At 42.7% G+C, this 24223-nt stretch overlaps 1 protein-coding gene and 1 long non-coding RNA gene across 4 annotated transcripts in view; one reads left to right on the top strand and one right to left on the bottom strand.

The window, feature by feature from the left end:
- The window catches only part of ADAMTSL3 (ADAMTS like 3), a 338177-nt gene that overhangs the window by 45134 nt on the left and 268820 nt on the right, over positions 1 to 24223 (bottom strand). For all 3 annotated transcript variants that reach the window (XM_025436861.3, XM_025436862.3, XM_049108513.1), the window contains exons 21-23: positions 17932 to 19003; positions 10952 to 11079; positions 8694 to 8822 (exon numbers count right to left, since the gene is read on the bottom strand). In XM_025436861.3, the coding sequence (XP_025292646.3) occupies positions 8694 to 8822; positions 10952 to 11079; positions 17932 to 19003 (1329 nt within the window). The remainder of the gene's footprint in view (positions 1 to 8693; positions 8823 to 10951; positions 11080 to 17931; positions 19004 to 24223) is intronic.
- On the top strand, positions 14238 to 17298 carry LOC118354237 (uncharacterized). The gene is made up of 2 exons (XR_004814352.1): positions 14238 to 14358; positions 17071 to 17298. It is a non-coding gene; the product is annotated as an uncharacterized LOC118354237 (long non-coding RNA).

The raw sequence follows: 24223 nt of genomic DNA, 5'->3' as shown, positions 1-24223 counted from the left end.
TGTCTCCAAGCTGTGGCACTTCCTAATTCCCCCCTCAGAACTTTTGTCTTGACATCCTTCTCTTTGAATAGCACTCTGGAGTTCCCATTTCTTCTGTCTCAAGTCCAGATTCTCCTTTTCCATCCAGTTCCTTTGGGGTCACACAGACTTGGGATTAAATCTGAGTTTACCCTCTCACTAGATATATAGACATGGGAAGTAACTACACGTATCTGAGCCTATTTATTCACTAGCAAAACAAAAACAATAATCATATCCACCTTGTAGGCCGTTCATATTTTGACACATTAAATTATTAATGATGAGTTTTGATGGATTTTCAATGTGCACCTTACGAGATGCTATCTATCAGCATACACTCCTTTAGCTCTTTGCAATGTAGTGTCTCTCTGTGTTCAACTCAACTGCTATGTGCCAACACTCTGGGCTGGCCTGGGAATACCTGTGTTCCAGATCTTCAATTAGTGACACATCGGTTGCTAAATGCCAGATATGCTGGCTCTCCCTGTTGGACAAATCAGAAGCATTTAATATCTTGAGTAACTGGTCCAACAGACCAATCAATTGGCCATAATACAATTCCACTGATTTCAATTAATGGCTTTCTGCAGTTTCTTTCCCCTCTATCATTTCATCCATGCTGTAGGTAGTATGCTCTTTCTAAAACACAGATTAGCTCACACTACTACTCCGCTTCAAATTTTTCTTGCCTCCCCACTGCCAATGAAATGAAGTCCAAGGGTTTTAGCCTGACATTAAACGCCCTTCACAATATGGTTCCAACTTATACTTCCAAAGCCACCTCTTCCCACTCTCCTTCACACCCTCTGTTTTAAGTCACCCAGATCTGACTGTGGTTTTGCAAATAAGCCAGGAGCTTTCATGTTTCTGTGCTTTTGCATATATGCTGTTTCTTCTGCTTCAAATGGCCTTTCTTTTTGTTCCAAGTCTCCTGGTTGTAACATCATCTGTTCTGTAAACCTCTAATCCTTTAGAAGCCTTAACTATTCTCTCCTGTAGGTGTGTGATGCACTTCATACACACAGATTTCTGCATTTGTTATATCATAGTCTTTGTCTATAAAGCTGTAGACACCAGGTCTTATTCATCCCTGCACACTAAAGAACGAGATTGGACTTAGCACATGCTTAGTGAATGTTTGCTGAATGGATGGAAAAAATGTGTGGAATTTCCAACCACCTATGATTGATTGTTTGATTGAATATAGTATTAAGAGAGGAGGGTGCTGGGAAGACTTCTGTATCACAGGCAGAAGTAGGGGAAAGCAAGGGATGGGTAGCCTTTTTGAGTGGGAGAATAGGTTTTAAATATACTTAAAAATAATTGTAGCAATTTTAAAGATTTTTTAAAATTTTTTTATTGGAGTTCAATTTGCCAACATATAGCATAACACCCAGTGCTCATCCTGCCAAGTGCCCCCTCAGTGCTCTTCACCCAGTCACCCCAACGCCTCGCCCACCTCCCTTTCCACTACCCCTTGTTCGTTTCCCAGAGTTAGGTGTCTCTCCTGTTTTGTCACCCTCACTGATACTTTCACTCATTTTCTCTCCTTTAAGGATTTTATATGGTTTAAAAATGGATAACCATAATATAGAAGAGGGCATACATTTCAAAAACCATAGGTTGAGAAAAACAAATTAGTTTTAATATGGCCAAAAGCAACAAAATGTTTAGTTCATAAAATAGGTGCAAGCAGATGATCCTCAGGTTTTCTTTTTAAGTATTCTGAAAATTATATGCCAAATTTTGTAGGTGAATGTATTTTTCTGAAGCAATGGTTCTTTTTCTTTAGAGAGGATCAAAGAGATTTGTGATTTAAAGATGTTAAGTGACTACCATTGAACTCTACACTACGTAATATAAACCAATGGCTTTTGGGTGAAAATAATTGTCAGAGAGATGAGCTACATATAGGACTTTAACCATATCATTTTGTTGTACCACAAAAATGTTCTCAAAATCCTCCCCTGTAAGGGAAATTATTAAACCCAGTAAAGAAAGCTAGTAATTCCATTAGACATCACCAAAACTTTAGGTATACTCAACAGAATTTTAATCCTAAAAAAATCTCATGATTAAGAAACTACTTTTAAATTTATGTCATATGTTCTGACCACCATCTCTTAGACATTGAAAGGCTTTCCTTCCCTCTACTCATGTTGTGGAGCACCAAGCACCCCACTGTTACCTGGGCACACTGGTGCTTCCCACCACCTGCTTGTCTATATACGGTAGGGGGTTAATCCTGTAAACTCCCACCTACATGTTTCCCTATCCTTTCCCATCCATGGGCAGCATAACACTGATAGGGATGTAGGGCTTAAACCCACACCACTAATAAGATACTCTTTCTAGAAGGCAATTTGTGATAAGCATTTTGAGTTATCGAAATTTTAATGCCTTAAGATATTATAAAAACATTGAATGACCTGTGATTCAGTAATTCTAATCCTGTTAATCTGTTTTAAAAATTAATCTCAACAACACAAAAATGTTATACGCACAAAAAACGTTCCTTATATAGCTATATGTTACTGTAAAGAGTATAAGCAGCTTAACTTTCCCTAAATAAGAGAATGGCTTAGTTGAGCTGCATTCATATCATTTGTGAAGCAATTAAATTATATTTATGATTTTTTTTTTTAGTGTCATGAGAAAATTCTGACTTAATGAGAAAAGGTTGCAGGAATGCAACAAAGAGGAAATGCTGGTTGTGTCTTTGTGATGGAATTATGGGAATTTCTTTGCTTTTTAATGCTTTGCTGTGCTAATTATTTTATAATGAGATGTGTTACTTTTTATAAGGAGACAAGAAAACTGAAAATAGGGGGGACCTTTGGAGCAGAAGGAGTGCTAGCTTCAGAAGCAGTGAACTCAGCTCTCCCATGGACTAGGTTTATCCCTTTGGTCAGGTCCCTCTTCTCTGGGTCTTGTTTTCAAAACATAAGGACTCTATATTCAACTACCAAGACCAAGACCTGGGTGGTTTCCAGTCAAGGCCATCTACATTGCTTCAAATCACCCTCTGTGAAAGATGTTTTTCAAATGGTGAAATTCCGGTTTCACCAAATCACAGATTCTTACAGTATTTGGTTCCTTCTTTTATCATTACAACTATAGTGTTTGAATCATAATATAGGTAAATGAGTTTTTCACAGACTGGTGTTTCAGCTCCAAGTAACTCCTTGATAAGGACATTGTAACTACCTTTTTTTTTCCACTAAAAATTTTTTCATTGAAGTAGGGTTGATATATAATATTAAGTTGGTTTCAGGTGTATATCACAGGGATTCAGCAATTATACAAATTATGAAATGCTAACTACAATATATGTACTATAGTATTATTGACTATATTCCCTGTGCTGTACTTTTCATCCTCATGACTTCTTTACTTTATAATTGGAAGTCTGTACCTCGTCACCCCCTTCATCCAGGTCACTATCCACCCCTCCATCTCCTCTTTGGCTCTTTAGAGAGAGATCTTTCTGGGTTCCCTCCTCAGTCTTCCTGATATTGGGTAAGAAGTTTGTTGGCACTCAGTTATAAGCCCAGACTGGCCAGGTATCTTAGCTCAAGCATTTTTCCTACTTTTACTTCCATTTGTCCCAGATTCCTGCAAAAGACCAAGGATCTAGGGTAGAATTTTAGGGCTGGTCATCAGCCTCCAATCCCTTATTCTGTAACAGAGAATCACGGTTGAGTATGTGACAGGACCAATGTCCCACAGCACAGCAGAGGCAGGGTAGAGAGGAAAACCAAAAAAACCACGGGTCTAGGATGCAAAATTAGTTCCCATTCATATTGGACTATATTTGCTTTAATTCTTGGTTAAGCAGTAAAGCATCATAGCTAAGCTAAAGTTCCTGCCCCAAACTTTTTCTCCTTTTTTTCCTGGCAGTACCGACAACCCTGCCACTGGTGTCCATCCTTCCTGGGAACATCTGTGCATTTTTGCCATTACTTACATACTGATAAGTGGTACCTATGATTGTGTTGTCTTGAAAACTTTGTAGTGTTATCCTATTGTGGGTATTCAGATTATGATTTTAATGAGATACAATTTATATACTGTAAAATTCACCCTTCCAAGGGTACACTTCAGGGACTTCTTTGGCACATTCATAAAGTCATGCAACCATCTCTACTTGATAATTCCAGAACATTTTCATCCCCTCAAGAAATGTGTGCCCATTAGTCATCCCTGCCATTTAGTCTCTTAGTCACCAGCAGCATCTTATCTGTCTCTGTGGATTTGCCTGTCCTAGACACTTCGTGGAAATGTAATTACACAATATGTAATCTTTTGTGTCTGGCTTCTCTCACTCACCACAGTTTTTCAAGATCTATCCATGTGTTAGCATGGATCAGCCCTTCATTCCTTTTTACAGCCAAAGAAAATTGCATTGCATGGATGTGCTACATGTTGTTTGTCCATTTATCAGTTGATGGACATGACATTGTTCCTACTCTTTGCTATCAGCATTCATGCACCAGGGTTGTGGGGATGTGTGTTTTTATTTGTCGTGGGTGTGTATACCTAGGAGTGGAATTGCTGAGTCTCACTTTTGGGAGAACCGTCAGATTATTTTCCAAAGCAGCCATAGGATTTTAAATTCCTCTTGCAGTGCAAGAGGGTTCTGACTTCTCTACATTTTCCACACTTTTATGATCTTTAATGCTTATACATTCTGATTACAGCCATTACAGAGAGGAAAGTGGCATCTCATGACTATGTTTTCTATGCAACTGATGAGTCACTAAACTGTACATATGAAACTAATAATACGTCAATATGTTAATTGATTTTCATAGAATTTGAAAAAAATAAAGAAAAGAAAGTGGTATCTCTTGTGGTTCTGACTTAGGCTTCCCCAATGACTAAGGACGTTGGGCATCTTTTTATGTGCTTATTGGTCATCTGTACATTTTTGGAGAGATGTTCACTGAGATCATTTGTCTGTTTTAAACGAGGTTGTCTTTTTCTTGCTGAGTTCTAAGAGTTCCTTTTATATTTTGGACAATCTCTTACCAAATATATGATTTGCCAACATTTTCACTCATCCTGTGGGCTTTGTACTTTCCTGACATGTCCTTTGCAGTAAAAAAGTTTTTCAGTTTGAAGAAGCCTGTTGACCCACTTGTTTGTTTTGGTGTTTATATCCTAGCTAAGAAACTATTGCCTGGGGTTCCTGGGTGGCTCAGTCAGTTAAGTGTTGGACTCTTGATTTTGGCTCAGGTCATGATCCCTGAGTCATGAGATCAAGCCCTGCATCAGGCTCCCTGCTCAGCACGGGGCCTGCTTAAGATTCTTTCTCTTCTTCTACCCCTGCTTTTGTTCTCTTTCAAATAAATAAATCTTAAAAAAAAAATTATTGCCTAACCTAAAGTGACTAAAGTGACCTAAAGAATTGTGCCTGTTTTGTACTAAGGGCTTCATAGTGTTAACTTTCAAATTTAGGTTTTTGATTCACCATGAGTTATGTTTTGTATATGATATAAGGTTCCACTTCATTCTTTTGCAAGTGGGTGTCCAATAGCACCACCACCATTTGTGGAAAAGATGACACTCTCTCCCACCTTGAACCTTCTTAGTAGCCCTCTTGAAAGATCATGCTTTAAAGATTTACCTGTGTTGATTCAGCAGCTCTAATTTATTCATTTTACTACTTTATAGTATTCCAGGAAATGAATATATTTTCATGGCCTCTTTCTCCTGCTGGTAGAGATTTAGGTTGTTTTTATTCACATTTTTTTCTTTCTCTTTTCATTTCTCTCTCTCTTCCCCTATCTCTGTGCACATTCTAGTTAACCGTCTCTTTACCTTGTTACAAAGGCTACCCCTGCAAGTAGAATTTCTGGCATCCAGAGGAGCCTGACACACAAAAACCATGCTACAGCAGAGACTCAGGTTAGCTGCACTTCTAATGAGCTTGAGTATGAAAAACAAGCAACACAGAATATACATGCAATAGAAAATTATAAAATAGAAAATTATAGAAATTTATAGAAATTTGCAAAGTAAATGATAGATAATTATAAAATAAATGATGTTCTTACTTAAGCATTAACACTAGGGAAAAAAAAATGCACAGCTAGATTTATCAGTAACTTTTCTCAGATGAGCTTTTCTTTCTTGCCAGAAGGTGGCAGAGAGGATGCAGCTTAAACTCATCTTCCTCCATTTTTAAAGGGAAAAAAAAATTCTTTTTAAAGATGAAGGCAAATAACTTGTGCAACTTAAAACTTCTAACTTTTAAACATACAGATTTGCAGGTTCTAATATTTAATACAGTTACTGAAATATTACCTAAGAGTGACTGGAGACAATCACTTTGGATATCTGTATACCTGAATTAAATAAACATATTTGGCCATAACAACAACAACAACAAAAAAACCTATGAATCTGTCTAAAAGGTATGAATAGATGAGCTCACTATAATTACTGGAAAATATTTTAAGGTTAACTGAGAAGAGAAAAATACATACATGCCACTGATTCACGGAAATAGTATCAATTTGCAATATGAAAATATAATTTTGAGAAGCAGCATTCAAGTTTGTAAATGCTCTATTGCCCTCACCTATAAATGAGGGACTGGATTCCATGAAACCCAAAGTCCCTCCTTCCACTAACATGGTGCCTTTCCCACTGTAGAGACGAGGGTAGGAAGGTCATATATGAGCCAGGGACAGAACTGTCTGTAAAATCCAAGTTTTCTGACCCTTCACCACCTTCCCCATCTGTCTTTAAAAAGACGGATCTCCATAAAAAGCTGTTCCTATGGCTTCTGCCCATAAGAAAACACAGTAAGTTCACTATAGGTTTATTTAAAATGGCACATAACTCAAAGTGAGACAGGTTTATTTTGAGAAGAAAGGTCCTGATGAGTCCCCAGGGTCCAGCCCATAGGGGATGGCTGCCAGGAAAAGAAAAACCCAATGGGGCAGCTCCCAGTAGGAGAAAGGAGTGGGGGAGGAGGCAGAGGAGTGCTCCCAACACCAAGCTCCATCCAGACCCCAGGGGTGCAGAGGCGAGGGGCAGGAAGGAGGTAGAGAAAGGTCAGAAAGAGGCCCACATGCTGACGGGGCCTGGCCCAGTCAATAAAACCCAGATGAGTTTAATGTCTTTGCTGGAGGTTTCACTCACAAGAGCAGTTGCCACTGAATCCGGCCCCCGACTTATGACAGCAAGTAATACACCAGGATCCTTTCAATGGCTTATCCCCTGAATGCCTGATTTTAAACTATTGTGGAAGTAAGAAATTTAGAAATAATGTTAAAAGTTGAGGTTTCTCTTAATAGAAGTCAGATCTATTTTGCAGAATCCTCTGCAGGTGTAGGGCTGGAGAAACTCTAGCCGTTTGTGGCTTGGCAACTGCAAAGTTCCGTTCTGCTTTTCTCCTCCGTGCGGCCAGAGAATGCGGGCCCGTTCTGTAATGGTAGGTGCACTCTGCCAGAAAACTCACATATTTGTGGGTGGAGTCAGTTGGGAGGCTGGAGGGATTTTGCAAGTCTGCGTAGGCCAAACACTGCAGGGACTTCCAAGGGGTGAAAAATAATACCTTGGGGGTTAGCAAATTTCCACTGCTTGATGAGCCAAAGATGCAGCTCTGGAAACATGGCAAAGGAACAGATCATCACAGTGAGGGAGTGCCTGGAAGGTAGGGGGATGTGTCCTAGGATCACTTCACTACATGCATGGTCACTATGTTACCAAGAACAGCAAAAGGACTCCCTGGGTCACCCTGGTTATCTGGGCCACGGTCTCTGTCAGATTCATCTGAAGTGGCTACAACTTACAGGGACCCTATTAGCTGGAATTGAGGGAGACACAGTCGCCCTGGCAATGAATGAATGTACAGTAAATCACGGGCATGCCCTCAGTCACCTTAAAATAGATCTTCATTGCAAAGAGTTCACAAATCTCACTGAAAAACTGATCAAAATTATTCACACAGCTCCCCTGACCCCATAAAATGTACATGTGTGCAGGATATAACATTTATCCCAGTTTGGGGATGCATGGGTCCAGGTTAAGACTTAAGAATCTGTGATTTAAAGAGAAAGAATGGCCTGACATCAGGGCAAGTTGGGACTGCAAGTGTTGTTTCTATTAAAGAAAGAAGGAGTCAGAAAGAAAGCTTATCTGCCATTGCAAACAATGCAGAATGAGCCACTGAGGCATAGACTGGTTATGCTTGCCTTAGGATTGTCCAGGATAGAGAGAGTGTAGGCCAGGAGACCCTAATATTCCCACCCCCAAACCTGGTTTTTGCCTAGCTGGGGGACACATCTAACAATTTCCAGCAAATCCCCTCCCTGACACTCTGCTTACTCAGCAACTACAGGACTAGAAGTTGGCCTGTCATGTAGGTCTGCCCACAGAGACACAGTGTCCTGGGTTGGCCAATATGAGCATGCCAGTGTGCAAGGCAGTCACAGTCCTCACTGGAAAGGGATAAATGGGGATTCTATTTTACACACTGGTCTCATATGAGTTGGTCTCACCCTTGAGAGACAGATCCACTGTCAGGTTGCTGGAAAATCAGATCTTTAAGCCAATCAGGCTGAGGTCTGAGATGTCAAACTGCCAGCTGACATCTCCTGGCAACAGTAGACTGGCCATGCCCCCCTTCACCCCCCCACACTGGAAATGCCCATACTTGCCTTTTACAGGACATTGGATTGTCACGTCTGCCTGCAGGGCTGCCTCTATGATGCCTCCAACCACAACGGACAGATGGCTGTGTTCCAGTCTGCTGATATTTCTTTCAATAGACAAGATGGCAGGTGCCTCTTAATTCAAAGGGAGCAGGAAACTGTGTTAGGTGCAGGCTTTTGCTCCGATTAAACCCTGCTGCATTTGGTAAACTTGGTTGTGCTCTGTAAGAGCAGGGGCAGAGTCTGGCTCTCTCTGTATCCCTCATGGTGCCCATTAGGATTTCCACATACACAGCCAGGGGGTGCCTAGTGCACAGATGGACAGGCAGACAGATGGACGGACACAGTCAAAGAGATACCCACAGGGTGCACAGCAACAACCATAGATGGGTTATGGGGTTATTCTGGTTTTATGACCAGAATAGAAGATAACTCTCCCTTTGATAAATCAAAAAAGATGGAATTCAGCAGTTCATAAAAAGCCAAGGAGGCAGGGCAGGGCAGGGCCAATGTCTCTGCAGTGCCACCCTGCATGAACTGGCAGGATCCAACACACCAGGGCTTCGGACCAGCTGACTCTTTCTCTGGGAGGAAAACTTGGAACAAACTGACATAAAACTTGCATGGGGAAATAATAACAAGTCACCAAGAATCAAGAACCTAATCAAGGACTTTTATGTCCCTGGATTTTGAGAAACATGGACTTTAAGCAGATGCTTTCGTTAACTCACTCAGGAAATAAACTTTGTGCCTGAGCTGAACAACAGGAGTGCAAAGTTGGAAAACAGCCACTCTTGGCCTCAAGCAACTCAGATTGGTGGGAGACTCCAAACCACACAGGCCGGTGGCTGCTAAGGCAGGAGAAGGTGCTGGTTGACCAGGGGTCTCTCAGGAGCATGTGAGGGTCAGGGAAGGCAACAACCCAGAAAGGGTGTTGACAGAGTATCCCTCTACGGAGGATGACCTCCATGATTGCATTCCCTACTCTACCATCAGCATGTGAGCCACTGTGGGGAGAGGCCTGTTTTGTCACCTATGCATGTGCATGCAAAACGAGTGCATTTCAGTGGACTGTTTGGTATCCATGGATTCAGGAGCCAGAGGACATGCTGTACCAGCTCTCCCAGGAATCTGGACTGTCCTCGATGGGCCTAAGGGGAGACTTATGATCACCAAAGGGGACTGCCATTCTTCCTGGGAATTCCCAACCTCAGGGCTGATGCTCACAGGAGGGTCAGAGCACAGAAAGTCAAGACCTGGAGCAGTCCAGGTGGCTCAGTGATTTAGTGCCGCCTTCAGCCCAGGGTGTGATCCTGGGGACCTTGGATCAAGTCCCGCGTCGGGCTCCCTGCATGGAGCCTGCTTCTCTCTCTGCCTGTGTCTCTGCTTCTCTCTCTCTGTGTCTCTCATGAATAAATAAATAAAATCTTAAAAAAAAAAAAAGTCAAGGCCTGAAGGCCCCACCTGGGGAATGCAGCTAGGGGCAAAGCTCAAGCCAGACAGGTTCAAGGAGCTTTTAAATTCAACTGGTCCAACCTTCTCAGTGTGTGGATACAAGGCACCTGCTACCAAGCTCAGAACTCAGTTGTCCGAATGCTGGATTCTAATCCCTGGTACTTCTCTCCTCCTCTTACTCCCTGTGAGCCACAGATACCAGAAACCACAAGGCAGATAGCTGGAGGAGGGAGCTCGTTTTATTTATAATCCTAGAACAGGGACTTACCACAAGGAAGCGTTGCTTACAACTTACCACCCAGAAGTCTTCCTTCGTAATTAAGCACATTTTAATATTAAATGACACCATCTGCCTTCTGGGAAGACAGTAAATTTACATCACCTCTGAAAGTGTTCTGAAGGACTGGTAGGTGTGCCTCTGGAGGTATATAGCCCTTTTTAGAGGATAATTATTCACTTGCATTGGCTGGTGGCACTTAAAAAATGAGAAGTTCATACTATCAATGCTGCCAGTTAAACTCTGTCTCATTAACACCCAGTTCTCAGACGGCAAGCTCTAAAGCAGACATTTTTGAGATCTGGTCCACAGGCCAGCAGCATTGGTATGACTTGGGACCGTGTTAAAAATGTGAACTCTTGAATTCCATCCCAGACCTACTGAGTCAGAAGCTCCAGGAATGGGGTCTAGAAATCTGTGTTTAGACAACCCCCCTGCCCTCGAGTATTTCTGCTGTCCATGCTGACCTTTGGGAGCTGCTGCCCTAGAAAATCCCAAACCAAGCATCTCAGGTTTCAACAACGGGCATTACCTGCGTAGAGCACTGGAGAACTCTCCACATCTGAACCAAGATGGTTAGCCACAGAGCATCCATACGTTCCTTGCTCCTTCTTTGTAGGGTTCCGTATCTGCATTTTTCCCATTCCAGCCAAGACTATCCTGTAGAACAGTTAGAAACGGGTGCGTTCATGTAACGTACTTCACAGCTCTAGGCTCACAGCATGTCCCAGGGAAAGAAAACTGCAAAATTATACTCTGAGCTGGCAAAGATCCTGCCCATAAGACTATAGAGTGGAAGAGTCTTCCTCCTGGGTTTGAGCTCAGAGATGCAGTACCCAGACATGCTTGACAAGCCAGTCTTTCTGCCTCACTTTGTACCAGAAAAGACTTTTCTGGATGAACTCAATGCTTAATCTACCGCATTTTCAGAAAGACAAACTAGCAAGTGTCACTTTGCAGGAAATTAACCTCTCATTGTGTGCCCAAACCCTTCTTTGTGAACTGCAGATGTGAGTTTTTTGGTTCAGATTTTTACACCGGAAGCAAGCGGGCTGTCTGGCGATACAGCTTGGCTCAAGTTGTTACCTCAGTAGGACCGAATGGAGAAGTCAGAGGAGGCAGCAGTGCTAAGGCTGCCTTAGGACTGACCTGTATGAGTCCCATATGGCTTCCCAATTACAGATATCCATAAACACCTGCAGGTAAATACTGCAAGAACCAGTATTGCTCAGGTATATCCTGACAGGTGAAGTAACTATTCAGGGATTAGAAAAGGGTGATTGTTCTTCTTTTCTTTTAATTTTTTCTTGACAATCTGAAGCTGCTTCTAGATCACCTGGGTCGGCATCCTTAAACTATTTTTTCCCTGCAACCTCCCACTTTCCAGATCTTAGCAAGATGAACTATTCTGACCACTAAATGCTGTATGTTTTTCTTCATGAATTCTAGAACTAGCAAGCTGGAGAAGAGTCAGTTCTCCATTTCCTGTCACTTCATGGTGCTCACCCTATGCTCCAGCCATAATGAACCTCTAACAGTTTCCAGAACATTCTATGATCTTTCATCACCCCGAGCATTTGCATATGTTGTTCACTGTATTTGGAATGCCCTTCCCCCCTCCCACCCCATTCTGGCAAACTCTGATTTACCCACTGAATCCTGGATCAAATATAATTTCCCCTGTAAAGCTTTCCCCAATACTCCTAGAGTTATCTTCCCCTGCTCTGGGTTCCTTCTGCTCTGGTTCATATATTTATTTGATGAAATATCTATTTCTTCCCACCAGATTGTGATCTTTCAAAAGCAGGGACCAAATCTTATTCACAGCTGTGCATTTACAGTGCCTAACACAGTGAATTTGTATAGAAAGTTCTCAGAAACGTCTGATGACTAAATGTACGAGTGGTCAGAATATAACAGAAGAATAGCACATGGTTTGCATACTAGCAGGAGCTCCTCTGCAACACACATATGAAATACACAAAGGTGGGCAGATATACAACAGTGGAATTGCCCAGACCAAAAACGACAGACCTATTTTCTTTTTGCAATCAAATGCATTAATTTTTAGCTTAAGCAAGACAGATGAGAAACACAGAAAGAGGGAGAGAGAGAGAGGCAGAGACACAGGCAAAAGGAGAAGCAAGCTCCATGCAGGGAGCCCAACGTGGGACTCGATCCAGGGTCTCCAGGGTCTTCAATAAATGGTGCTGGGAAAATTGGACATCCACATGCAGAAGAATGAAACTAGACCACTCTCTTTCACCATACACAAAGATAAACTCAAAATGGGTGAAAGATCTAAATGTGAGACAAGATTCCATCAAAATCCTAGAGAAGAACACAGGCAACACCCTTTTTGAACTTGGCTGCAGTAACTTCTTGCAAGATACATCCACGAAGGCAAAAGAAACAAAAGTAAAAATGAACTATTGGGACTTCATCAAGATAAGGAGCTTTTGCACAGCAAAGGATACAGTCAACAAAACTCAAAGACAACCTACAGAAGGGGAGAAGATATTTGCAAATGATGTTATCAGATAAAGGGCTAGTTTCCAAGATCTATAAAGAACTTATTAAACTCAACAGCAAAGAAACAAACAATCCAATCACGAAATGGGCAAAAGACATGAACAGAAACCTCACAGAGGAAGACATAGACGTGGCCAACACGCACATGAGAAAATGCTCTGCATTACTTGCCATCAGGGAAATACAAATCAAAACCACAATGAGATACCACCTCACACCACTGAGAATGGGGCAAATTAACAAGGCAGGAAACCACAAATGTTGGAGAGGATGCGGAGAAAAGGGAACCTTCCTGCACTGTCGGTGGGAATGTGAACTGGTGCAGCCACTCTGGAAAACTGTGTGGAGGTTCCTCAGAGTTAAAAATAGACCTGCCCTACGACCCAGCAATTGCACTGCTGGGGATTTACCCCAAAGATACAGATGCAATGAAACGCCGGGACACCTGCACTCCGATGTTTCTAGCAGCAATGTCCACAATAGCCAAACTGTGGAAGGAGCCTCAGTGTCCATCGAAAGATGAATGGATAAAGAAGATGTGGTTTATGTATACAATGGAATATTACTCAGCCATTAGAAATGACAAATACCCACCATTTGCTTCAATGTGGATGGAACTGGAGGGTATTATGCTGAGTGAAGTAAGTCAATCGGAGAAGGACAAACATTATATGGTCTCATTCATTTGGGGAATATAAATAATAGTGAAAGGGAATATAAGGGAAGGGAGAAGAAATGGGTAGGAAATATCAGAAAGGGAGACAGAACATGAAGACTCCTAACTCTGGGAAACAAACTAGGGGTGGTGGAAGGGGAGGAGGGTGGGAGGTGGGGGTGACTGGGTGATGGGCACTGAGGGGGGCACTTGACGGGATGAGCACTGGGTGTTATTCTGTATGTTGGCAAATTGAACACCAATAAAAAATAAATTTATTATTAAAAAAAAGAATATAGGGCAGCCTGGATGGCTCAGCGGTTTAGCGCCGCCTTCAGCCCAGGGTGTGATCCTGGAGACCCGGGATCGAGTCCCACGTCAGGCTCCCTGCATGGAGCTTGCTTCTCCCTCTGCCTGTGTCTCTGCCTCTCTCTCTCTCTCTCTCTCTCTCTCTCTCAAATAAATAAATAAAATCTTAAAAAAATAAAAATAAAAAAAGAAGAATATAACGAGTAACCACATTTGAAAAATAAACACAAATAAAATAAAAATAAATACAGGAAAATGTTTTCTTCCATTATTTCATATATATGTTTATATGAATTAGGAATCCTCAATCTCTTTATTTTGTAGGTCTCTACAGCACAGTGAGAAATCATTGAGATTGGAAATGGTTGGCACATGTGAATCTTACTGCTGGAGAAGCCACCTGGTATCTAGTCTGTGTCGGTCCCTGGACTGGAGAACAGTAGGTAGGGTTCTATAGGGGGGTGTGACCTTGGTCTCTGCTGTACAACCTTGGTCTTGATGAAGCTGATTCACAGGCATCAGCCCCAGTGAATCTACCTACAATCTGCCCTTCCTGGCTGAGATTTCTTACCCAGTTGGCATCCAAACGCCTACACCCCTACACACTTTCCTTTCATTGGATAGAAGCTCTCTTGGGATCCCAGTGGTTTGGCGCCTGCCTTTGGCCCAGGGCGCAATCCTGGAGACCGGGGATCGAATCCCACGTCGGGCTCCCGGTGCATGGAGCCTGCTTCTCCCTCTGCCTGTGTCTCTGCCTCTCTTTCTCTCTCTCTCTCTCTGTGTGACTATCATAAATAAATAAATAAATAAATTAGAAGCTCTCTTAATTCCATTTCTTAGTTACTTTGATTGAAAAGACATGTGAGATTCAGAAAAATATATCTAAAGGTGAGAACCTGTGTTACATAAAGAAAATAAAATGTAAGGGGAACAAATTAATTAGGTAAGATTAAAGAAGAAAATGGAAATAAGAATGGATCTTATTTTTTAAATTCTCTTAACAACCTAAAAACTTTTGGGGCACCTGGATGGCTCAGTGATTGAGTGTCTGCCTTTGGCTTAGGTCATGATTCAGGGATTCTGGGATCAAGTCCCTGTGGAGAACCTGCTTCTCCCTCTGCCTATGTCTCTGCCTCTCTCTCTCTCGCTCTCTCTCTCTGGGTCTCTCATGAATAAATAAATAAAATCTATAAAAAAAATACAAAAAACAAAATTTTTAATAGCCATATGTAATTGCTTTGGTATCAAATGTTTGATCCTTAAAGTATGCAGAAACACATTTGAGCCAGATGTACTATATCAAAACCTTTCTTCCTGAGACCTCCAGGAATCTCAGGGTCAGAAGCTAAAGTTAATTCCACATGATCAAGTCAAACTACTTAAAATCAACTCAACAAATATTTACTTAAACTGGCCATGCTCTATCACATCCCTGCCATACTTATATGGCCACAGTTGAATCGATTACTTCAACTTGCTCAGCCTCTGCTTCCTGACAACTTATGAAGTGAAAATTGCTGAGCGGTCCTCCAAGGGCGGTCCATGGACTCCAGAGGTTCTTGAAGTCAAAACGATTTTCATAATAATGAGAAGCCATTAATTGCCTTTCTTGCTGTGTTGATCTCTGCTTGGATAGCAAAAGCAGTGGCAGGTACAATCCTGGCACCAGGATGTACGAGTAGTCACTGTGTTCTTGACTGCCACACTCTTCCCATAAAAACAAAAATGCCAGTTTCCCTTAAGAATGTCCTTAATGAGGCAGTGAGACTTAACTAGTTTTCCTAAATCTCAACCCCCAAGTATGTATATTTTTCATATTCTGTATATGAAATGAGAAGTACACACAAAGCAGTCCTGTAGCATGTTTGACTTGCTAGCTGAATTAGCTGCTTTTTTCCCCCATGGAATACCATTTTTACTTGAAAGAATAGCTAACAAACTATAATTATTCAGGCTTGGGTATGTGACAGCTATTCTAAAAAATAATAATGATAACTAAAATGAGCTAACCAATTCAAGGAAAACGATTGACAGTGTTTATTGCCAGTGACCAAATTCGAACTTTCAAGTGAAAGTTAAAATTTTGGAAAATTGGTATCCTCCATTGTAAGCTTGGCAGTTTGCCAAAACTCAGACTTTTCTGATGAGTTGGGTCGCAATATTGCAGAGTATGTGTATTCTTTACATTGCCTAAGGAAATGTGCCAACACTGGGGAGATGGTATAATGCGGTGAGCTAATATTTTCCAAATGACCAATGTGTGATATAAACACATGTGTAGGTAGAAGATCCATCGAAAGTGCAAGATAAGCCAATATCACATTGTAAGGGAGTAACAAAATTTCATGAATATGGTTTTAGATTCCACATTCCAGGCAACTTTTAAGAAGCTACTGCTTGTTTACTTTTAGAGTAGTTGTAAAGAATTGCCATAATTATCTGCAAAGGCTATGAGAATGTCCTTTTTCCAACTAACATATCTGTATGAGGCCAAATTTTCTCTATAAACGTTAATTAAAACAACATATCACAACAGATTTAATGGAGAAGCATTTATGAGGATCCAGCTGTGTTTTATTAAGTCAGACATTAAAGAGCTTTGCAAAGATATAAAACAGTGCCATTGTTAGTAATTTTCTTTAAATATTGCTTTTCAAAAATTGTTATTTATATGAACATGTAATGGGATTCTGTTATTTCTACATGCATTAATAAACAGATATTTTAAATATTCTATGTGTTCATTTCTAATATGGTAAATATCGATAGCTATAACACACATTAACGAAAGCTCTTTAGGCTTCTTGGAGAAGCCTTTAAAGATTTTTAGATTCAAAAGGGTCCTAAGGCCAAAAGATTTGCAAACTGCTAAGCTAGTTGATCTGGAAGGTTTATTCCACTTGGAAAACTTCTTTACACTCCTGTGTTCAGTGTTCCAGGACAAAAAACGAAAAAGTTAGATTTGTTCTACCTTTTCACTCTAAGATACAACCTAATCATTTATAATAAAAAATCGAGTTTTACCTAGATTTCTTCTGCTGCTTCACACAGTAAGCTCAAATGCACTAAAAGACATGATAAAAATAAAATTTGCATTTTTAAAGTACAATATGGTCTGCAAAGCAATTTAACATCTGCTGTTCTATTTCTCTTAGTAATCCCTAGAAGCAGCTTGGACTCTCTGAATGCAAATTAAAAGAAAGCAAAGCATCTCCTGTCCTGTGTGCACAAACAGCAAGATGTGCAGATATTGAAGAATGCAAAAATGAATTTGTTAATCCCTGTTATTTTATGTGAAATGAATGAAATGTGATGTCTTTGTACTGACATGGAGCTCGTAATAAAAAATATGATTTAATATTTGGTTTTGAACATCTCAAAAACTTTGATCCTTACTTTTCATAACATAACAAATTGCATGATACAGAAAATTACTTCTGATCCTCAATCTTTTCACTAAGGCTATTATTTGTATGATATCCAAGCATCCTTGGTGGTGTTCAGGACAAGGGTCCCAGGTTCTGGATGGCCATGGATTAGTCTTGGGATTCAGTGACCTCATCAGACAACTACTAACCCCCACCCTGCCAGCTCGCAGGACTGACGTGAACGCCAAGGAGATACCATATCTCCTAGCTATAGAAGGGCACTGTAAATAAATTCTGATTTGCAGTTCCTACGTGGCGTGGGATTACTGCCAGGATGATTACTTTTTTGGGGCCTTATATGGATTTTGTTTTTAAATGTTAAGTGCCCTACAAAGAGAGAGGCTATACACGCTTAAACTCATTCTGTCTGTACCCAGTCTTGGTAATGATGGGGATGGTATGGTTTAATTTTTAAAATTCCAGTGTGTATGTGAAAAACACACCCTAACATTTTTTTTAGTCTCTTTCCTAAAGACTCCTGTTGGAAACACATTCTCAGGAGAAGGAATTTGAAAATCTTGTCAAGAAAACTGGAATGCCCATTAAGAAGGTATGACACAGTGAACACTGTATTCTTATTTTACTTACTTTTCTGAGGGCTGTAACAACGCCCCATCCTTGGTCCATGTATACGTGGCCTGACTGGGGGTAACGAGCTCACACAGTATATTGATGACCTCCGTCCTTTTTGTAATGTAGACTGTATCTCCAATCCTTGAATTTATTGTTTTATTAAATGACATCGAGGTGGGCTGGCTTTGTCTCATGAGAACAGGTCCCTTCAGCTTGAATGTCAGCTTGCCTGAGTTTTCCACATTCGAGCTTTGAGGCATACTTCTCGTTTCACCCCTTAGATGAGCAGCAGGAGGCACCCCTTCCTGGACACCCCTCCATTGGCTGTGTGCTGGGGGCACCTTGGCTAACTCTGCCACCAGCTGATAGATCACCTGGGATGCAAGATCATCACTGACCTCCCTGGTTTCCATGAGCTGACTCATGTTTCTTATCAGTTCATCAAACTGGGCCGTGTCCATGCTGTATGCTCCCTGCTTGACTGCTGCCTCAAACTGCTTGTTCTTAAACTCCCAGGAGTTGGTATTTCCCCCAATATTGTTACAGGCGCCCAAGAGAGCTCTCAAGAAAGGCTGGTTATCGATTTGGCCATCATCCGGATGAAGCTCATTTTTGTTACCCCATATTTGCCTCATTTTCTGCCATGTGGCTCCCAAGCCATTGGTCTCACTGTGGTCCATCCCAGGATATTCCCTCGTGTGCTCTCTGAGGGCTGGAGGTGCAATGAGCCGGTTGTCAGTGCCAATAAGCTTGAGAACCACAGTTTCCTGTGCAGGGCCGGCGATGCACCGGTATGTGCCGATATCAGGGGCTGCAAGGCTGTGGATTTTTAGTGAGCCCGACTTGGTGATGCCAAGCCGTTTGGAGTTCTGCAGACAACGGCCATCCTTCTCCCACTGGATCAGAGATTTCTGGAATCGTCGTACTGGACATTTAATAATCACAGATGTGTTGGGCAGCAAATAGGCTCTGCTACCAATGGTCAGGTTAATGCGCTTCTCTTCCCTCGTCTGAATGTAGACTCTTTGGACATCAAGGATCTGGGGCCCCTGCTCACTGGCTTTTGTCTTCTTCTCTGGTTTCACTTCTGCAAAGAGAAGAAAGAAAGAAAATACAAACAAGTATCTCAATAATAAGAGCTTTCTGACAGTAGTCTTCCAAGGTTGATGCAAGTCAACAAATGTATCTTTTTTCCTCCTTTAAAACAGCTGACAGTGAAAACATAAATAACGTATATAATATATCTACAGATGCAGATAAATTTCACAACTATCTGGTACTTTAGCAGCAAAGAATGGAAATTTGAATGAATGACATAAAATGTGTAAATTATTTTGCAAAGCCCTGGTTTGGGGAGACGTGAGGTTAAGTGTTTATATGAGTAGGAGGTGTCCAATGTTTTGGGCTTCCACCATCTGGTAGGGGTTCTGGGGGTGGTTAATATGGCTCAGCCAGAGGCATATCAGCTCTAGGGGAGAAAGCAGGAGTGGGGAAATGAGAGAATGCATTTGAAGGATCTGGAGGTGAGGCCAACGTGGCCAGTGGCAGCAGATAATCAGAGCAAGTCCACTAAACCTGGGCCTGAAGAAGCAAGTGATCCAAGAAGAAAAGAGGAAATAGGTACCTTGAAGCCAAACAAATCTAAGTTTGGATCTTAGCTCTGCCACCCAGACTAATCACTGAGCTCTCTGAGCCTCAGATTCCCTGCCTAGGAAGTGCGGGTAATGTTAGTGCCTTCATCAGGTGAGTATGAAAATTTGGTTGGACATTTACACCAAATGCTCGGTGCTTTCACACACGTGAGTGCCCCTGACAGCTAGCGGAGAACGGTCTGAGAGGAAGTGAGAGGTGGGGCTGGCTCTAGCTTCCTCCTGGGCGCGGCCCCCAGTTCATGGCCTCCGGCCAAAGACGATGCACCTTAGATCTCTCCTTTAGAAGAGGAACCTGCAGGAAGGCCTCGATATGTCCCAGGGTGATTCTGAAGTGAGGGAGGCATGATGTGGGTAGAATCCCAGTTCCTCTTTGATAACACACTTAGGTCCACAGGGACACAGAGGACCTCATAGCACCAGGTATGACAGAAGAGAGACTGGACTCCTTTCGAGGGAACTGCTAGATTCAGAAGGTCATGGGATCGGGGGCCTCATTATTTTGGAGGATCCTGGTTACAGGTCCTCCTGGTTGAAGCACTTGCAGGGATACACCAGAAGAATCAGATTGAGTCTCCACTTAGGTGGAGGAATTTATAATGGTGCCACTTAGGTGGCCCTCTCGGCCCGAGGCCATACCAACAGCATGCTTACTGATACCCTGGTTCTCCAGAATACCTCCTGGAGTCCTCCTGGGTGGCTCATGAGCTTCATAGGGTCTAGCTGCTTGCTGGGGTGTGGTGGCATCAGTACATTCCTGAAAACAACAGGGGTGAACCCATAATTTCCATGGTAGAGGATGTTCTTGGTGAAGGACACACATAATGAGTTTGCATTCAAATCCCGCACAGATGCGATTGGTAGGCCAGGACTATTGGCCCGGGCTCTGCCCGTGGATGCTCCTCAGCTCATCTCTAAGTGGAGCTGGATGACCTGCCACACATACTTGCTTCCCTGTTGGATACAATCTCCACGGGGCATGTCAAGCTCACCGCCCCCCCCCCCCCCAGTTGATACATAAACATTTTCTTCCAGTTGGCAGCACAGTATTTTGAATATACTGCTGTATGTTCGAAAGAAGGAAGAAAATGTATGGATTCACTGGCAAATGAATAGTTTATCCATTATTATAGGCAGAGATGCTATCCGAAATAGTTAACAACGTGCACAACAAGGGTGCCACCAACCAGAACAGACGCTGGCTGTCGCCCTGGAGTGGGGTCCTGTTGTCACACCATACTCCCAAGTATTCCTTCCTTCATTGCTATGTTATGAGGAGGTCAGGCTCACCAGGGTCCCAAAAGCTGGGAGATAGTCATGGTATTCAGGCAGAGGCTATTTAGCAACCATTTGGGAAGTATGTTCAATTTTTTTTTTTTTTTTGAGAGAGAGAGAGAGAGAGAGAGAGAGAGAGAGAATCTTAAGCAGGCTCCATGCCCAGGGCAGAGCCCAACAAGGCTCTGAGATCATGACCTGAGCCAAAATCAAGAGTCATATGCTTAACCAACTGAGCCACCCAGGTGCCCCAAGTATGTTCATATTTTAACAACCAATATGTGGGGGTTCAATATCAAGTAAAGCAGCAACTCTCAAACTTCACTGCCTGTTAGAAGCACCTGTATTATTATTTGTTAATCTCAATGCCCTGGGTCCTCTCCCCAGATATTCTGACTTACGGAGTGCAGCCTGGCACTAGAAATTTTTTAAGCTCTCCAGGGGCCTGAAATGTGTAGCAAAGTTTGAGAACCTCTACCTCCAAGCGTACCACTGTATTAAACCAAGGCAGCACAGAGAGAGGCTCCTGACTTCCGTTATTTTACTGAAAGACCATGTGTGCTAGGATGTCGCCAGTCAAGAGAGGAGAATAAGAAGCAGCATCTGTGCTCTCTGTGTGAACCCTGCCAAAGTCTTTACCGCATGTGGTGTCTTCTGGAAGAAGCCTGCAGGAGGATTTCTTTCTGGCCTTGGCCTCAGGAATCATCATACTTTATTCTGAATAATTAGTCTGTTTCCTATCCAATGAGTGCTGAACTGTGTCACTAACCAGGCTGCTTTTTCAAGGTTGCTATTTTGTTGGCGAGTTTAGAGCCAAATCTGTGCCCCTATGTAAGAGGAGTATACAATTCAAGACATGATCACGTACTAGCCTTGTTTGTTTTCCTTTCTCATTCCTTATCTACTTCTAATTTTACTTGCCTGGTTGCATCTTATAAATACTTACAAGTGGCCTATTGTTGTCACAAGGCAGGGTATGTGTGCATGTACACACATGCACACATGTGAACATGGTATCTACCCAGATGTGTATATATCTACCCACACAGATCTCTCATGATGATTTAAAAGGACCTATTTGAACACCCTGTCTGGTCATTGGTCCCTTATAGGTCAACAAAGGAAAGATATGAATGTGCAATGGATAGCCTCAAAATTAAAATACAAACTGGGTCAAACTCAGGTTTTTATTAGTGCAACTGAGGCATTGAGGAGGTAGGCTATTTTAGGGTAGCCATGCTGTTAAGAATGAGGCCATAGCTGGAATGTTTCTGCACTTACTGGGACACAGATTCCCATGTAGGAAATGGAGCACACCTGTCTGGCTGAATTGTTCAGGCTGGGGATGATCTGAGGTCCATATAAGCCCACACAGCATCCTGATGCCCTAGAAGCAACCATGAATGTGGTTTCTCATTACTGTTAGGTCCACTGGTAGCCAGATGTTCCTCAGTTAAGACTGAGGCTTAAACTAGATGGGGCTCTGACTCCTTCCAAGGCAGCCTGGGGAGTCTAAAGGTGATGGGCAGTGTTCAGTCTTGGTGACGAAGCTGCCCAAGTGGCTGGGTGAGCTGCGTGAGAGCCATCTGCTCCCTCTGGCTGCCTGCCCATTTGTTGGAAGGTCAGCCCTGTGACCTTGGCTGGCTGCATTCCCAATCCTGCAAGTGCTCCTGCTGAGTACAGAGCAGGTTAGTTAGCAGGTGTGCCTGAGAAGTGGTCTGGGATTCAGGCTCTATCTGCCAGGCTGCCAGGTACCACAGCTTGGATCAATTCCTCTCTTGGGACTCCTGTGGGTTCCTTTGGAGAAGTGCCTGGAGCATGACATCATTAGACACGGTTCTTAGGCAAGAACTAGTCTGGTTTCAGGTGACTGCCTCCTCCTGAACCTAGACATGCCCCCAAACTACAACACTGGCTTAGCCTGATCAGGTGCGGCATCATCTACCGTGCAGAGAGTGGTCAGGTACCTATGGCATCCTCCTGAAGGGGCTGTGGGCCTGTGCAAGGGTCCCGACCCATCCTCCACCTCTCTCACTGTGCTGGATTTGAGAAATGTCACATCTCTGGCTTTTCTAGAAAATGAAAAGATCTTTCTTCTAGAGGTCTTCCTTCTGGGCCTCTGGGCCAGCCTGCCCTACACAATAGAAGCCAGCCAGCTCTGGGAACCTGAGGCTGTTTACAGCAACTGCATCTCGGTTCCTTACTTGTTCATGTCCTGTCTTAACTCCAGTCATATCCCTGCCATAACTCTAGACCTTGGTGCCATGCCAGGTCTCTGCCCCAAGCCATCTGGGCTGGATATTTCCATTTGGTCTTGCCAGCATATGCCTCCTGCCACACCCGAATGGGCTTCAGCGGCGAGGCAGCCTCTAAGATCTCCTAGAGCCCTGCTGGAATCCCAGGCCTCTCAGAATCCACCCCTGAGTGTGGCTGCTGGGCTGAGGCTGGCTCCCATCCCGCCCACAAGCACTGAAGATCCGGCAAGCTCATTTGGAGCTCAATCAAGAACTTGAGCATATTGGATTCTTTCCAGCCTTCTCTGAGGGTAGAAGCCCGGGTAGCTGAAAGGGGGCTGCAGGGGGTGCTGTGGGTAGGACATGCTAAATGAGCTGTGAAGGCCCCAGAGGCCCCACGGAAGATGGCTACTGTAAATGCCACATCAGCCTGAGACGATGGCTTCCGTTTCTTGCTTCCCAGGCACTTTCCAACCAAACGCCGTCTGGCTTCTGCTCACAGTTCCCCACTAAATGCTCTTTGGGAAAGGCCACCCATGGTCTGCCCCCCTAGTGACAGATACAAAGTCTCCCTTCTGTGTTCTTACATGGCCATTCTAGGACATATGGCAACCTCAATCCCTCACTTCTGGAAGAAGACTCTCCTCTCATGTGAGGACCCTCACCTGGTCCTTTCCAACCACCACTCATTTACAGTGCATTACGTGCTGTTGCTACCCCTCTGGCATCGCACTTGGCTACTTTCCTTTCTTGCTCTGACCTTTCCCTTGGATGACCTTGTAGGTGTAACAAGCAACTCTGAGCTATCTAACTTACCTGGTCTACTTCACCTGGTCTGGTTTATCAGATCTAGTCTATTGGTCTAGTTTATCTATCCTGGTTTATCTGGTCTAGTTTTTCTAATTGAATTGATCAACTCTAGTTTATCAGTCTAGTTTATTGGGTCTAGTTTATCTAGTTTATCTGGACTAGTTTATCAGGTCTAGTTTATCTGTGTAGTTTATGTAGTCTAGCTTATCTATCTAGATTATCTGGTCGACTTTATCTGCATAGTTTATCTAGTCTGTTTATCTGTCTAGTTTACCTGGCCTAGTTTATTATTCTAGTTTACCTAGTTTAGTTTACTGGCCTAGTTTATCTAGTCTAGTT

The sequence above is a fragment of the Canis lupus genome, chromosome 3, assembly GCF_003254725.2.
Source record: "Canis lupus dingo isolate Sandy chromosome 3, ASM325472v2, whole genome shotgun sequence".
Lineage (NCBI taxonomy): Eukaryota > Metazoa > Chordata > Mammalia > Carnivora > Canidae > Canis > Canis lupus.
This window is presented reverse-complemented; position numbering and strand designations above follow the sequence as displayed.